Source organism: Aulonocara sp. 'chitande type north' Nkhata Bay, linkage group LG15 (genome assembly GCF_057382095.1).
Source record: "Aulonocara sp. 'chitande type north' Nkhata Bay isolate Kocher_YH1m ecotype deep benthic linkage group LG15, A_spYH_male_GT1.1, whole genome shotgun sequence".
NCBI lineage: Eukaryota > Metazoa > Chordata > Actinopteri > Cichliformes > Cichlidae > Aulonocara > Aulonocara sp. 'chitande type north' Nkhata Bay.
In genome coordinates, this window is record NC_141358.1 from 16,314,588 (window position 1) to 16,330,270 (window position 15,683).

Genomic DNA, 15,683 nt, shown 5'->3' on the forward strand with positions numbered 1-15,683 from the left:
AATTTTATTAAGATGCTTTTTGTAAAAAGAAAACAAGTTGTAGTATCAGCCACCTTTTATTCTTTTTAGAAGTAAAATAAGCAAGCTTTTATGTGTCTGTTCAGTTTCAGCCACACTGATCACAGCTTTTAGTTTGCAGTTCTCGTTAACTGCAGCTAGATAAAAGGAAAAATGGGTGCTTTGGTAATTAAGCATCTGTTTGGTGATCTTTCCTTTTTCAGACACGATTAAAAGCTCTTGCACCTTTACCTATGGTTTTTTTTCTTTGTTTGTTTTTGTTTTGCTTTTTCAATTGAACACAGCTCATTTGCACATTGGAGGCATACACAGACTCTGTGTTGTTTCTCTTTGCCTACAACAATTAAACTTTAAAGTATTATTATTATTATTATTATTATTACCATACTTAATCATCCAAATAAGCTAATGAAAGAAAATTATAGGCCTCTTTGCTTGTCTGGAGAAATTACATGAAAACAAGCAATACAAAACATTTTAATAAAGTGGCACAAAGGCTATAATAGTTTACCCCAAAGAAACAATTAAACATACTTTGAGTGAAATGGAAAACATGTACATTTTGAAACAGTTATGCTGAGATGCTGTTTTTCTAATCTATTCTGTTCCTGTTCAGTGAATGTGTTGTGAAGGAGCTCTTGATCGACAGGGTCGAACACACACACACACACACACACACACACACACACACACACACACACACACACACACACACACTCTTTACCATTTTAGTAGTAAAGATTCAGCCAATAGGTGAGGCCAGTGCTTTGCTTTTTTGGGGTTGAAGCTGTTGTCTTTGTTGCAATTTAAATCCCCCCTTTTGTATAATGGAAACAAGGAAATCATTATTCTTAAAAAAAAAAAAAAATCATTCAACTGCTTGGGTTAAAATTGATGGGAGACACGTATAAATATAACGTTTTTTGGGGGGGGGGGTATGTTGGAGATGTACGGATTTATGGATGTATGGATATGTTAAAAGATAAAAGCTACACAGTACTAAACTTAAGCTAGTTTGTGATGACCATCCCTAGTTGGGCTTTTTTAACACATACAGAAAACATACCATAGTTAGAAAACAACTGATATCGCATAATTTGTGCACCAGCCAGGATTTTGTAATATTTAATTTAGACATTTGTGACGGCTGGGAGGCTGTTTAATCACTGCTGATGAAATCTAATCTAATCAAAGCTCCCACTTGTAGTTCTGATGAGGATTAGCTTCATTTATGAAGATCCCAACCAAGTAGTCCCCAACAGTGTTTTTGATTCATAGCATATAAAAAAATGTAGGATTTATTGCCAGGATTTTATTGAATTTATGACAGCGTTACAGTTTCCAATATATTCTTTATAACTACTTGAGTTTGGGGTTTCAGTGGTTCTTCTTATAATCATTGCTATCACAGCGATTAACACAAATAAAACTTGTTAACTTGTACTTACAACTAGCTAATGATGCATCCTGTTTTTCCACAGGTACATGATGCTCATCAATGGAAAAAACGAGGTGTACATGATCGACAGAGACAACGCCGTCTTCCACATATCAAATCTAGAGTTTCCTTTCCGGAAAGAGCCACGTGTCCACCTATCAAATACTCTGTTGGATGGGGTAAGTTATGCTTCTTGTCCAGCGTCATCTCCAATTCCAAATTTGCTGTCATCCTGCTCCTGCTGCGTAGTCTTTTTACGAAATTAGAAAAGGCTAATTGACACCAGCTGTCAAACCTGGTGCGAAAGGTGAGCACGTTTCAGTTTGAAACAGCAGACTCCAATTGCACACATCCTGGGGAAAGCACTAATGAAATGTTTCAGTTTTCAGTCTTTGTTCTGCGTTGTGTTTTTGTTGTTGCGCTCTGCTGTGTGCTCAGCAGGGGTCGGTGGCTCTGCTGTGTGCTCAGCAGGGGTCGGTGACTTATCCTTCCACTGTAATGCCAGGCTCTGACTTCCACTGGCGTGTCTGTGCAGCGTGTGTCACGCAGGTCCAAGCTGCACCACTGCAGCAGGTGCACATGTATGAGTCATCATGAAAACATAGGAAACTGCTTGCACGTTCATGTCATCAGTGATTATAAAGCCAGCCAGACTTTGTTTTTGTCTTTCAAATACTGAAGATTACAAATAAGTTGCCTTTCATTCTTTATGTGTTGCTCCTGGCTTTGCTTCGTCAAAGTTTTGAGAGTTTATGCAAACACCAGGTTTGCGCTTCCTCTTAGCTTAACAGTTTCTGATTGATGTGGTGAATTTAAGTTCCTCACTCAGGCAGGATGTCTAATTGCAGCGTGTTAAGTGTTCCTTTGAAGAAGCTGTGTGGCCGTGTGTTTAGATTGCTGCAAGGTTTGTTTTGACTCGTGTTTATTAATCTGTTGATGCTTCTGGCTCTTAGCTGATAGAGGCTGTATTTTTTAGTTTATGAGGATCCCTTTAGAACCCAGCTGTGTTGTCTGATATTCTTCATCTTTAGCCCAGAGCCTCTGGTCTTTGTCTTTACATGCTGTTTTGTGTTACAGTTTTAATGAGCTTTACATCAACTTGGGTTCCAATTTTGGATGAATGCACAGTGTAGATTGAATTCCTGGCAGTTTCCTTTGGTCACATTAATGTATTCATCCGCTGCTGTCTGTCTGCGCCATGGTTCAGTGCACCAGATCCATAATGATGGCAGCAGCCTCCTGGAATTACATCATTTCTCCTCTCCAAATCCTCCTTCAGAGCTGTGCATGCCTTGCATTCACACCTTTTCTCCTCTCCACCAATCTAGCTGTGGAAATTTAGTTGTGTTGTCTGGTCCTTTGCCCTGTGAGATGTGAAGTAAAATTACGTCAGCCAGCAGGGGGAGTTTTTATTGTAACACACTTCAAGTAGTCATTAGGATGCAGGTACTCAAGCAGAAGTTTCTCATCTTGGGAAAGTGGCTGGTAGATGACAGGTCTATAACAATTTTCCATTGCACTGAAGGCTGCTGTTAAATGTTGAAATGTAAAGAAATTGTTGGCTTTGGGTTCTTTTAAGTCAAATAAATGTTAAAAGAAATGTTTTGACATACTCACTTTTTGCCAATAAAGCGACAAGAATAACACTCACGTTTGTAAAATACCAGTAATGGGCAATTCGCTCAGCTCATCACATAGACCGCTTTTACTGCCAGCAGGGTTGGAAGTGAATATCCATCAAGTTACCAAAGGATGGTAGATGTCCAGGCTCTACTGACCAGTCATGTTTGAACCAGTAGAAGAAGAAAAAATAAGAAAATTTTCCTCCTACAGTCATTGGAGTAGTTGATTGGTTTCAGAATAGCTAGGGATGGGTATCGTTTAGGTTTTATCCGATACCGGTGCCAAATCGGTACTTTTGAAACGGTGCCGGTGCTCAAACGGTGCTCAAACCGGTGCTTAAAGAATAGAGAACACAAAATTGGTCCAAAAACCTCTCATGCTCAGCTGTTTTTTGTAAAAAGATAACAATGTTAGCCTTTTCTGCAGCTATGGGGCATATATGGTATGATTCTTGGCTGGAAGCAGTGCTTAAACAATGGAAAAAGCACAAACTTTGTCCAAAAACCTCTCATGTTTAACTGTTTTCCACTTTTTCTTTGGTCATTTTAGCCTTTTTGGCCAGGGTGAAGGGAGTATCTGCCATCAAACAAGAAGACAGCCGCATGTAGCTATGATGATGTTTGCTAGTTCACCTTACATGCATTAATGTAATAACGTGGTTAGCCTACTCAACGTAAATTACACCCGAACAACATTTAGCTACTCACGCAGAGAAGAACGGCTGCTGCTGCATCATCATCCGTCATCATTTCTGCTACACTGGCAGGGCTAGGGGCCAGGACTCTCCTCTTCGTGTTTTTGGGGGATGTTGCATAACAGGCAACCCACCCGCAGTAGATGTGCTCGGTGTGAGGTCTCGCAGCAAGCTATCAAATACGGCGCATTTCTGGGCTTTTAAAAAAAACGCTATGCGTCGCCAGGTGTTTCATCGGATTTGATAAACTACCGTTTATGGCACCGGACACCGGTACCCATCCCTAAGAATAGCTATAGGACACCCCCCCCCCCCCCCCCCCCCCCAAAACAACGAAAAAAAGAAGCTAGTAAAGGTTAGTTTCTGATCTCGGTAACAGAAGCTTCATACTTCATACTGTTGGTATTGTTGATATGAGCCTTTCGGCCTCCAAAATACTCATTTTGCTTATTTGTGTGTCCTTGAGTGATGTCTTACCTGTTACTCGTTTATCTGTCAGGTACATCACTAGAGCACAGTTAGGTGCCTCTATATTTTATGAGGGGCGAGGGGATAAATATAGTTCTCTATACGTAGTGAGTCAGTCTCAAATATTTATCAGCTAAAGTGTAAAACGTTCCACTTCCACGTCATCTTCACTGTTACTGTTGTGCACATCTTTTAAAACTAATCACGTGTTTCTTATGAGTGTCAACCGTCATGACTGCACCTGACCTCGACCTGACAGCCTTGCATAATAAATGTGCAGTGCTATTTCTGCTTCATGTCCTCCTTGACCACACAGACACACCCTTGTGCACGTACTTACACACCACACACCTGGCTTGCTATCTTTTTGCACCGCCACAGGCATCTTCCTCTCTCAACATACATCCTCTAGAGAGTTCCCACACTTTCTACATAGCAGGTTTCAAACAGGAACCTCTTTTATTATGCTGTAATGTTAAGACCTCACGTAATTCAGAACATTTACTTTCTATCCACTTTCTGCATCTTCTCCCCTTTCCTTTGTCGTTTGTCCATCCCCCTTGACCGAATCTTTGTCTTACTCCTTGCAGGAGATGATCATCGACAAGGTGAACGGTCACCCCGTGCCTCGCTATTTGATATATGACATCATCAAATTCAATGTGAGTATGAGAAGGTATCGTCTTTTCTTATGGTTTTTATTGCGGAAGAAGTGCCAGGTCAAGATGTCAGGTAGAATCAACTAAAAGGACATTGTATGCATTCTATTAATGCTGCAGTCCACCTGCAGCTGCTTCTGCCCTCTGCTTTTTTTACTCTTTATTTAAGGTTCAGCAAAAAGGGTTTCTTATTTTGTGGTCTTAGTCGGTAGCAGGCTGTATATAATCCAAACGGGGGACTGTATTACGTGAAGAAGCACTGACATGGTTTAGGATTTGCTTATCCCTTATACCTGAAAATTCAAACTCGTGGTTGAGTTCCTTCAGTGCTATAATGCAGCAGGCAGCAGAGCAGTGTTGATCCAGGCTTTGCAGTATTTGCATAGAGATGACAGAGCTTCATCATTCTGCATGCTAAAGGGAAAGCGTGGCTCCGTTTGACCCTGCAACATGTCATGACTAAAGCCTGACCTTAACAACAAAGCTGGGGCTGAACTGCTTTTGACCCATAATTGAATATTAATTAGCAAAGTTTTTTCCTTGTGATTTTTTTTTTCTCTTGTACTTTCAGTTGAAATTGGTTTTGCCAGCTACACTGACCTGTTTTTGATAACCACTTAGACAAATGTTATTAAATATTAACCTTTAACATTGTCAGTACGATGCATTGTGCAGGATTGACCTGATGAGCAGTCCATTATTTGCTTCAGTGTGGCAGTAAGTGCCTGGTGCGTCTGTGTGTTCTTTTATATGTCTAACAGCATGTTTCTCCTGTTAAATTATTATGACCTTTTTCGTGAACTGCCCGGGAACAACACTGCGAGGCTGGTAACTACTTGCACTCTTTCGAACTCTAAATTTAATTTATCCCTTTAACATGTCTGCATATTGCTAATGGCATGCAGATAGTCACAGATACAAACGAGCCTGCATGTTTACCCTTAGGAGCCCTCTGCTGTCTTCTTTAAAAAGAACTTGATGAATACCTTGGGATGAAGTTGGTGAGGGGGTTACCTCCGCTATTATGTTTCTCTGTCGCCTCCCCTTCTCTATCGATCAGAGGATCACACAGGAAAGCGGCTCGATAGAGGGCTCCAGTGGTGAGGGGAACGTCTGTGTGAGATGTTGTGGAGGTTAGCAGCTCCCCATGACTCCCCACCCTGCTATCAGTAGAGCACTGTATTGATCCTTTCTGGCCTTCTCTATTACCTGGGGTGGGCTGCTCCTTGGTACTGAGGCTTTATTCTGAGATTGAAGGTAGAAATGCAGCAAGTGAGAGAACACAGCACCAGCCTGGCTCATGACCTAATGTGACCCCCTGCTTATATTTAAAGTTGGGTTGCAGCTTAATAGAGGGATGCTTTTGATTTGAGTCTAAGGAGAAGAATGTGCCCTCTCGCCTTGTTGGGTAATTTCAGGGCATCTAAGGAGTCAGTAAAAAGTTTTACTGACGTTTTAAAAAAAACTTTGATTGGAAAAATAGTTGTGCCTGGTTACACTCTGAAAATGACCCTAAGCTAGGGCTAGGGAGTTCTCTTACTTCACTTGTTGTAGATAATTACAAATATTTTTTGTCTTTCTTGAAAGTTGTTGCAGCTTGTCAGTCACTGTCAGCTCCCCCACAGTGGGGGAACAGACAAGACAACAGCATTTACATACGTGCCCCCCAATTTTCTGATTTTTTTTTAATTTATTTATTTATTTTTTTGTTGAAAGCTGTTATTTTGAAATAAAAGCATGGAGGTTTGCAGTTGACATCGCTGCCTATGTGCTGACACTTTGATTGACCTCATTATCTTTTATGCTGCTAAAATAATCTTGCTTTCGGTGCACAAGTAGACAAGATAATTGGCTTAACTTGATAAACGGGTTGAGCAGAAAGGAGTGCTTATAGCATTCACCACAGAGATGCTATCTGTCGAGGCACGGGCAGGTTTTACAGCCGTCAGGTCCATTTACTTCTGCTTGAAAAGTTAATCTGCAGGTACAGTCTGTAGCTATTGAATCTGCTCCATCATTTCTTTCAGATCAGCAGACTGATAACCTGCAGTCTCCTTTTGTGCAGTTACTTAAAAAATATACTGCATTAACATACACCTTACATCTTTATCAGTAATGACTGTTACTTACAGCAGAAAAGATGAAGTACAAGTTGCACAGATTAACACAAGACCCAGAGCTGGGTTAGTGTTGGCCTCTAGCTAGTAAAAGCTGCCATTCGATAATCGTGCCTTCTCAGTTGACCTCACGTGCTATAATTTGCTCATAAATCACATCCATTCTGCAGGGAACACAAGCCCTGGCTGCCTTTATTGAGTGTGGCTTACTCAAACAATGCTAATCCACCAATTCATGTTGTTCTACCGTGTTAAATACAAGTGGATTATGCAGTATATTAAGAAGAGTAGTCATAATTCTGAATATGTTGTAGAAGTACTTATGAAGTACCTTGCAACCCCTTGTTAAACACAGCAATATGCTTAACTCTTTGCTGTATCTCTAGATGCATTTTTTTCCCCTGGTTTTGAACTCTGTCTGAGAAGAAAGCTCATGACAGCATTGCAGTGACTCATAAAGGAGCGGGAACTGTATGCTTCAGGGACTCTTCTCGTACACTTGGATAGAATGTCGTCATAAAATCTGGCCTAAGACCTGCCAGTCTACAAATTTAGACACCCAATGTACTCCCGAGGCCAAAGGGAGCGACCCCGGCTCTCAGTGATGGAGGTGGATGACAGGAAATACATTTTCCGGAACTGTAGGCTTTTGTGTGTGTTCAAGGTTTAGATCAAATCTGCCCACATCTGTTGAGATGTGGATGTAAAGCCTGAATACTTGCTTCTTTTTATATCAAGTGTTCGCTCATTAATCCGACTGCTTCTAGTCTCAGAAAAATATATAGAGAAAAAAAATCGAGAAAAAGTGTTACTCTTCCTCCTTAAAATCTAACTGATGCACTGTATTAGCAGTAACTGATGTTGCCTGTTAAAATAATAGCTTGCTCCAATATTGCTTTAAAATGTTGTGGGCCTTTTCTTTTTTATAAAGTAGTGCTGTTGTCAAACAGGATGCCGAACAGTTTTAGTCCAAAACATCCCGAAAGCCTCTGTTTTTGTCACGAATATCCCAAGGGAAGCTTGGCATTAAACTTGCTTTGACATCTCTTATTTTGTCACCGATATGTAATGTAATTTATCCCAAATTATCTGCTTTCAACAGGATTTCAAACACTTTCATGTTTTTGCTGTATTTTTTTAGCCTTGCCAACCTCATGCTATTATCCTTTATTTCTCATTATATTGCTCTCTGGTGTTTAAAAGTTAATGTGTATATATAAACTGCTCAAAAAAAATAAAAGAACACTTTTAATCAGATGCGCAGTTGCTCTCGAAGAGGGCAGGGCTTTAGAAGGTGCTTGACGCATCAGCAGAACCGGTATCTCCTTCTTTGTGCAAGGACAGCAGGATGAGCACTGCCAGAGCCCCACAAAATGACCAGGCCACTGGTGTGAATGACCAAACGAATTAGAAATGGACTTCATGAGGATAGCCTGAGCATCAGCCATTATTCCTTTAGGGTCATTCTCAGGCATGGATATAAGGACACAGGGGAAGTACATACTACAAATACCATTTTTGAGCTGCTGCAATGAAATTTTGGCAGAATGGTGTAGACTACCGCATCAGTTTTTCACTGTGATTTTCTTTACATTATCCAGTTCATGTTAGTATAAATGTACAGCATGATTTCTTTTTCCTCCCCCATTGCTAATCTAAACCATGGTTGTTATTGTGACAGCAGTATCAATATGGAGGATATCATAAATGGCATATTTGCATTAATGATATTCTCTGTGACAGATTAACCCCTGGAGTCACAGCCCAAAATGATATTTAGCCCTAGAAATGTTTGGTTAACAGGGTTTTTGTCTGCTGTTTCCCTGTTGAACAGTCGTGGACAGCACATGCCTTGAATCATCCACACTTACATCTTGTTCTGTCCCGATGACACGGCTGACAGATGGTGCCGAATGTGTGGGACATGATACCAGCTGTTGCTCCAGGAGGATGTAGTGCGGTTTTGCAGTCACCCTAAAAGAAAAAGAACTCTTCAAAGAAATGTTTAAACAAGAGTATCTTGAACTTCAATCTGTCTGTGACCTTATTTGAAGTTCCCAAATTGCCCTTATAACATTGTTAAGGCTACATTAAGCAAATTGGAGAGTCTATCACAAGGACACAGCATGACTGGCTTCTCATTTCTCAAGTTGTTATGGTTAATCTGTTTGCAGACAGTTGGCAACTTAAGCATCCTGCAGACACAGATCAGCATGGGCATCCTAATAAAGTCGCATCCTGATGAATGCAAAGCCAATATTCACTTTATTTCCATTTATTTTTTTTATTTAGTTTCCTGTTCTTAGCTGACAACAGTGACATCTGTAGCACCTGTAGCCTTCTGCTGCCGCAGCTCATCTGCTTCATGCTTGGATGCGTTGTGTGTTCAGAGATGCTTGTCTGCATACCTTGTTTTTATCGAATGTTTTTTTTTCTATGCTTTTGTGTCAGCTTAAAGCAGTCTGACCTTTCTCCTCTGACCTCTGACATCAACAGTGTATATTTTCTCTTTTTCAGAGCATTCTTTGTCAATCCTAAATATGGTTGTGTGTAAAAAATAAATAAATAATAATCCCAGCAGATCAGCAGTTTCTAAAATAATTAGAACACCAACAACCATGCCACATTCAAAGTCTATTAAACCATTCACTCTGTTGTCTTGACCATGTCTACATGCTTAAATGCATTGAGTTGCTGCTATGTGATTGGCTGATTAGGTATTTGTTTTGATCATGAGCCATACCTAATAAAGTGGCCAATAAGTCTACGTACCATTAAGTGGGTCAGATTTTACCTGTATTTCTAAAGGCATACACATCATAGTGTGTGTGTGTGTGCGTGTGTGTGTGTGTGTGTGTTTATGTTTATTAATATATTAATATATATTGTGTGACTCACAAAATAGCACACTCTAGTAATGCGTCTAATCATAGCTAATTCTTTGTCATTCACTGTCTCGTCCTTTTATTCAGAAATCTTTTCCCCTGCCATTTCCAATAATTCCTTAGAAAGCTGTTGAGAAGAGAAGTGGCCTTTACCAAACACTTCGAGTAGAATACAAATGCTTAGGTCTTAAGCCTTTGGGCCTCTCGATACACATGAGAGAATATTGATCCATCCTGCTGGTGTAAGAGCTGTAAAAATTGCGAATGTTTCGATGAATTGTTTTGATAAATCGATGTTCTTTGTCTAAGAAACTAAAACCTCATGAAATGGTCCAATACTCGAATAATTGCTGCTTAAAAACTGGCTTTGCATTAGGCTGTACAGTAGACCTGTAACAGTCAGTTCATCGATTTGTATATTTATTTATTTATTTTTCATTCATGTTCAAAAACTTTTGCCAGTTTCAGTAGAAAAAGTGGCTGTTGGAACTATTTCTTTTACCCATTTTTTTTCCTTGTCTTAAATTGCCATCATTTTAGAAAAATGTGTTAAACTTGTTGGCAATCATCCTTTGCCAAAACTAATTATCTAATTAACAAAACATAAATGCTTTTAATGTAGTAAAGATCATCTACAGTAAATTAATAATTACTATCATGGGCTTTAAGATTGTTTATTTAAGCCCTACAAAGGAAAGATTATTGTATTTTCAATAAGCAGATAGAATGATGTTTGGAACAACATGCTGCTGTTATCGGTGCCAAACACATTTTTAAATTCAATTCCATTATTCTTTTTATTTTGTGGCTGTACCAGAGCCAGTGATTAGCATAGAGAATACTGTTGTGTAACTGCTCGGTTAAAAACAAGTCTATCTTGCCAAAGTATGTAGTTTTCTGGCAAATCATAAAGTGGTTTGAAAATGGATTGTCTGCTTCGTCTTTTCTTTCTTTTATAATAAATGTCAATTTTAACAGTCAAGGAGATGTTTGGGTTAGAAATATTTTTGTGCTTATCACAGCTGGGTAATTTTTTTAAAAAAAAGAAAAAGCTTTCTGTGATTTATGATGTGTTTTGGCACCAAATAAATTGCAGCTCAGTTGGAGTTTGAGCTCATTTTTTTCAATTAAATGTCAAATTGTTGCCACGTATTTGGTTCGTGATCATCTGGCAGATTTTCATCACTAACGTCAGCAGTTTTGATAAAAGTGAAGTCTGTGAGTCGTTGTTTTTAATTGCTTTGTCGGCCGAGCAGTAGAAAATATGTGGCGGTAACGAGCCGTATCAGGCTGTTTTCATCTCAAACTCCTCGGCACCATTTAACACTTTTACATTTTCCACCTGAGCTTTATTATTTATAACCCGGGACAGGAACAAGCTTTGCTGTACTTTTTCCTGTCAAAGTCACAGTGGACCAGCAGATGGTTGTGGCGGAACCTTTGTGGCCCCCGTCTGTGTAAACGAAAGTAGTGGCTCAGGTTGAAATGCTTGTCTATGTGGAATAACAGTGATTGACCAACATTGTGGAGAAACTGTTGTCATGGTGACAAAGAAAAGCTGATTTAGCTGTGCAGTGTACTTTTTTGGGACGAGTTCAGCTGATGTTAAAGTAACCTTTTCACAGGTTACAATATATAAAAGTATTGGGCTACACCTCTTAATGATTGAAATTAGGTGATTTCTCGCCCATTACCACAGCTGTATAAAATCAAGCACCTAGCCATGCAGCCTGCCTTTATAAACATTTGTGAGTGATAGTGAGTGATTTTTCTGTGGTAGGTCGAGGGGAATTTTAATGCTTCAGCTTACCAAGAAATTTTCTGGGAACCATTTGGGAATGTAATTTTCTGTCCATAAACTCATGGTTGCATGAGTTTTGGTGTTTACTGGCACACACAGACTCCTGACTTGAACTCCATCAAACACTTTTGGGATGAACTAGAGCAAAGATTGTATTCCAGGCCAGCTCATTCAACATCAGTGGTCTGACCGTACATACACTCTTCTGGATGAATGGGCAAAAATTCCCACAGACACATTTCAAACTCTTGTAGAGAGCCTTCCCAGAAGAGTGGAACCTGTTATAGCTGCAAAGGACGGGAGCAACTCCATCATTATGCCGATGAATTTAAACACTCAATATTGGTCAAATATTGGCGAGATATGTAATTGCATTTACACATTTATGGAGTATTGTTTTGTGGTCTAATGTCTGATTGAATATACCTAGCAGTTTGTTCGCAGTTGACTGGGTCATCATGAAAAAAGTCCCTCGTCCTATTTTCATCAGTCTGTTCATTCTGAGGAAAGGATTCCAAGAAGCACCTCAAAGTGTACTTTATGCTACTGTCACACTAATTGTAAAGTTCTTTTTGTTCCCCTTTTGAAAATGCCTGCCTTGTTCAGATGTACAAAAGTCCTAGTCCTCAACCCCACGAAAAGTAAAATTACCAGTGTTGCCATGGTAACAAAACTGGCAGTTCAGTAATCTTGACATATCTGTAATATGTTTTCACAAAAGAAATGCATTTTAAAATGTATGCGCTAATCTAGCCTTGGAACTACTGCAAAGTTAAATCCAAGTCCAAATAAATACTGCCGCATTCATATAGATGTTAATTGTTCTTGTTTGTGAATAGCCAAGCATAGAATAACCTGTGAATGTTTGCAAGAGGGTAGAGTTGAATAACTGATTTTGTTTTGTGTTTCAGGGACAGCCTGTTGGCCAGTGTGATTTCAATATCCGGCTGTTATGCATAGAAAAGGAAATAATTTCTCCCAGGAACGAAAAGATGAAGACTGGACAGATTGACAAGACCAAGGAGCCCTACAGTGTCCGACAAAAGCCCTTCTATGACATTCATGCTTCACGCAAGGTATTGTAATCAACGGTGCTCTTTTCCCTTTCCAGTCCATTTCCCTCTCCATTTCTTACACAGATGGCGCCCAGTTGAAGCAAAATCCAGCTTTTCAAACAAAGAAACACAGACGACCCAAATTCCTCACATATTGTTTCCTAAAATGAATTTGTTGAGCTAGTTGTGTCCCAGTTATATCCCTAGACGTTGTTTTCCAGGGCAACAGTAATTCATGAGCAAATTGGTCTGAGCTGGTGGGGGCAGACCAAGAGCAGCTGAAACACATCAATACACCAACTTCTTATAGCAAGCCCAGTCTCATAGAAGGAAGCAGGCGCCCTCTTGAGGTTGGGCCTAAGGGAGGGAACTCACAGCTACCTAGGCTGGGATGGATCATAATAGGTCTCAGGTGTGTGGTAGCTGTAAGCGTAACAATACACTGCTGGTGTTGCAAACTCTGACTAGGAGGAAAAAAACGAAACTTCACTTTATAACATTTTGGAATGGTCGTCTCCTAGCATTGCTTTAATTAGCACATTAATACCATGAATAAACATAAAATACATTTCTATGTTTACTCAGATATATTTACTGTCTATTTTGGGTGATGTTTTTATGCTTTTGTCCTGTCGTACATCTTCATGGCCCAGGTTAGAGTACTGTGCTGTTCATAGGCTGCAAATGGCAGTGACTTTATTTCTCTCAAAAGATGTTAAGCCTCTCTCAAAGGCCTGCTCTTGTACCCTACAATCAGGTCTGTGGGAGGTCAGAGCACAATTAGTTTCATGTTTTGCTCGGACAAAGATCAGTTGGGAATGTTGGCGCTCCATATTCGGCGACGATCAAAGTGTTTGGAGGGGGTGAAGTTTTTGACATTTCTTCTGCTTTTTCCACTTCTTCTTCTGCCAACATTGATATCTTGGTGTTTTTCTGCTTTTGTGCAAAATTCCTAGTATGAATGGTTGCGTTACCTCTGGTCTAACCCTTTGCTATCGTCTTTTCTAAGACACTTTGTAAGGCATAACCTCTGCGAGCTTTGGGGTTCATGCTGATCGAGATTTTCTCGAAATGAAGTCAGAGCTGTCTGGTTTCTGACTGCTCTATTGTGTTTTTTCACTGGCCATCTGCTCCCCATACAGGCATATCTCTGTTGTATGGGACATTAAGAGGGAGAAGCTGGAATCTGTCTCATTAATTCATAGCAGCACAACCATCTACTTCATGGCATATCAACCAGAAATTCCATTTTGGGGATATTTCAGTCACAGGCTGGAGTTGTATGATAGCTTTTGTCTGTTGCTAGGCTCCTGTTTTTTATCTCGCACACTTACACATTCATGTCGCCATTTCCCCACCAATTGGGAACATTTATTCTTTTTGCTTCCTCCACTTTTCCAATTATCTTACAAAGAACCCTTTTAGTTTTACAGAATTTGTCCATCGGGGCAACCAGATAATATATTTTTGGAATTTCCCTCTTATGAGGATTGAGTGGACTTGGCTGACAGTAGCCAATAATTCTGATCTTGCTCTACAATTAATTGTATTCATGGCATGTTTAATTTAGTTTGATGTGATGCACACTGCTTCTTCATTAGTTGAAGAAAAACTGTGGCCAAATTAGATTTTCTTACATGAATCTGATATAAATCAGGCCCTTCAATTACAATTATCATAAATTACAAAGCTTGTGAAAAGAAATTGTGTGTAATTTGTTTTTTCATCATTGAATACAGCAAAATAAAATATCAAATTATAATTTTAAATATCTTCATAAACTAATAGTATTCGTTTTCGGGTTTTTAAAAATTGTGATATAATTTTTTTTAATTGAAATTCAGTCACGGCTAATATTTATTGTGATATTGCTCGATGTTTAAATGCTGCAGTTTTCTCCTGGTTGTTATGATGAAATCTTTAACTAACTGTCAAATATGCTCTTATCTCAACTTACTAATAAATGTTCACAAGTAAATTAGTTTGATCTGTGCACTTGTACAATATTCTAAATATCATTTTGGGATGGCTGATGTTTCACAATAAAAACAAAAATGCACATTATTCTCAATACATTAAAAAAATTCTCTGGTAATTGGACTGAGAATGTATTCGGCAGAAATCTTCCCTTCGTGGCATTAGACATCAAGTCAAGACTGGAATGTCTGGTCATTTTCTTGCTTGCAGAGTTTAAGAGTATTGGCAATTTCCACAGATGATCAGTTTACAAGGTAGAAATTCATATTCCCTCCTGGATTACAGAAAAGAGTGTTACAGTCTCAGCCCACTGGAAGCTGGCAAGTTTCCCTTAAGAGTGAACTAATCATAAAACTCAAGTCTAAGTTTTATTAACTTTTTGGTGTGTGACAGAACTTTTTCAAACAGGTGGTTTTTGACCTTGATGATGAACTCTTAAAAAATTGGAGCTTATTAGTCCTGAAACCTAGCAAAAATTTGGTGGTTATTTTTGGCAGGTATGGGCGTCAACAGAAGGTATTGTGTGGTTGAGCACCAATCAGAAATATATATCCACACATGCACAGTGCTCTGAAGAAGAACAAGAACAATACTAGTAACACAGTGTCTAAAGACGCAACTTAACTTGTCTCTTTGCCAAGCTGTCTATTATGTCTAGTTACAGTCCGGGTTCATTCCTTAAAGATGTTTTTTCTTTTTTTTGTTATGCCTGAATGGTTCATAGGTCAGTGTTAGGGCTGAACGATTATGGAAAATAATCTAATTGCGATTTTTTTGCCCCAATATTGCGATTGCAATGCGATATGCGATTATTTTTTAAGGTCTTTGTCTTCTGTATTATTAAACAAAGACAAGCAATACATCATATAGTATGGCCAATACTATATTACATTAATTTTAAACTGTTCTTTCCTGGAAGACAGACCTCTGTTATGATGACATGAGGTG

The 15,683-nt window shown here is 39.2% G+C and overlaps 1 protein-coding gene across 1 annotated transcript in view; it reads left to right on the forward strand.

Annotated features, from left to right (window-relative positions):
• Window positions 1–15,683, forward strand: part of rngtt (RNA guanylyltransferase and 5'-phosphatase) — a 110,112-nt gene that overhangs the window by 36,847 nt on the left and 57,582 nt on the right. Inside the window, exons 9-11 of the mRNA XM_086264634.1 lie at window positions 1,500–1,635; window positions 4,832–4,903; window positions 12,615–12,779. Coding sequence (XP_086120760.1) covers window positions 1,500–1,635; window positions 4,832–4,903; window positions 12,615–12,779 — 373 coding nt within the window. The remainder of the gene's footprint in view (window positions 1–1,499; window positions 1,636–4,831; window positions 4,904–12,614; window positions 12,780–15,683) is intronic.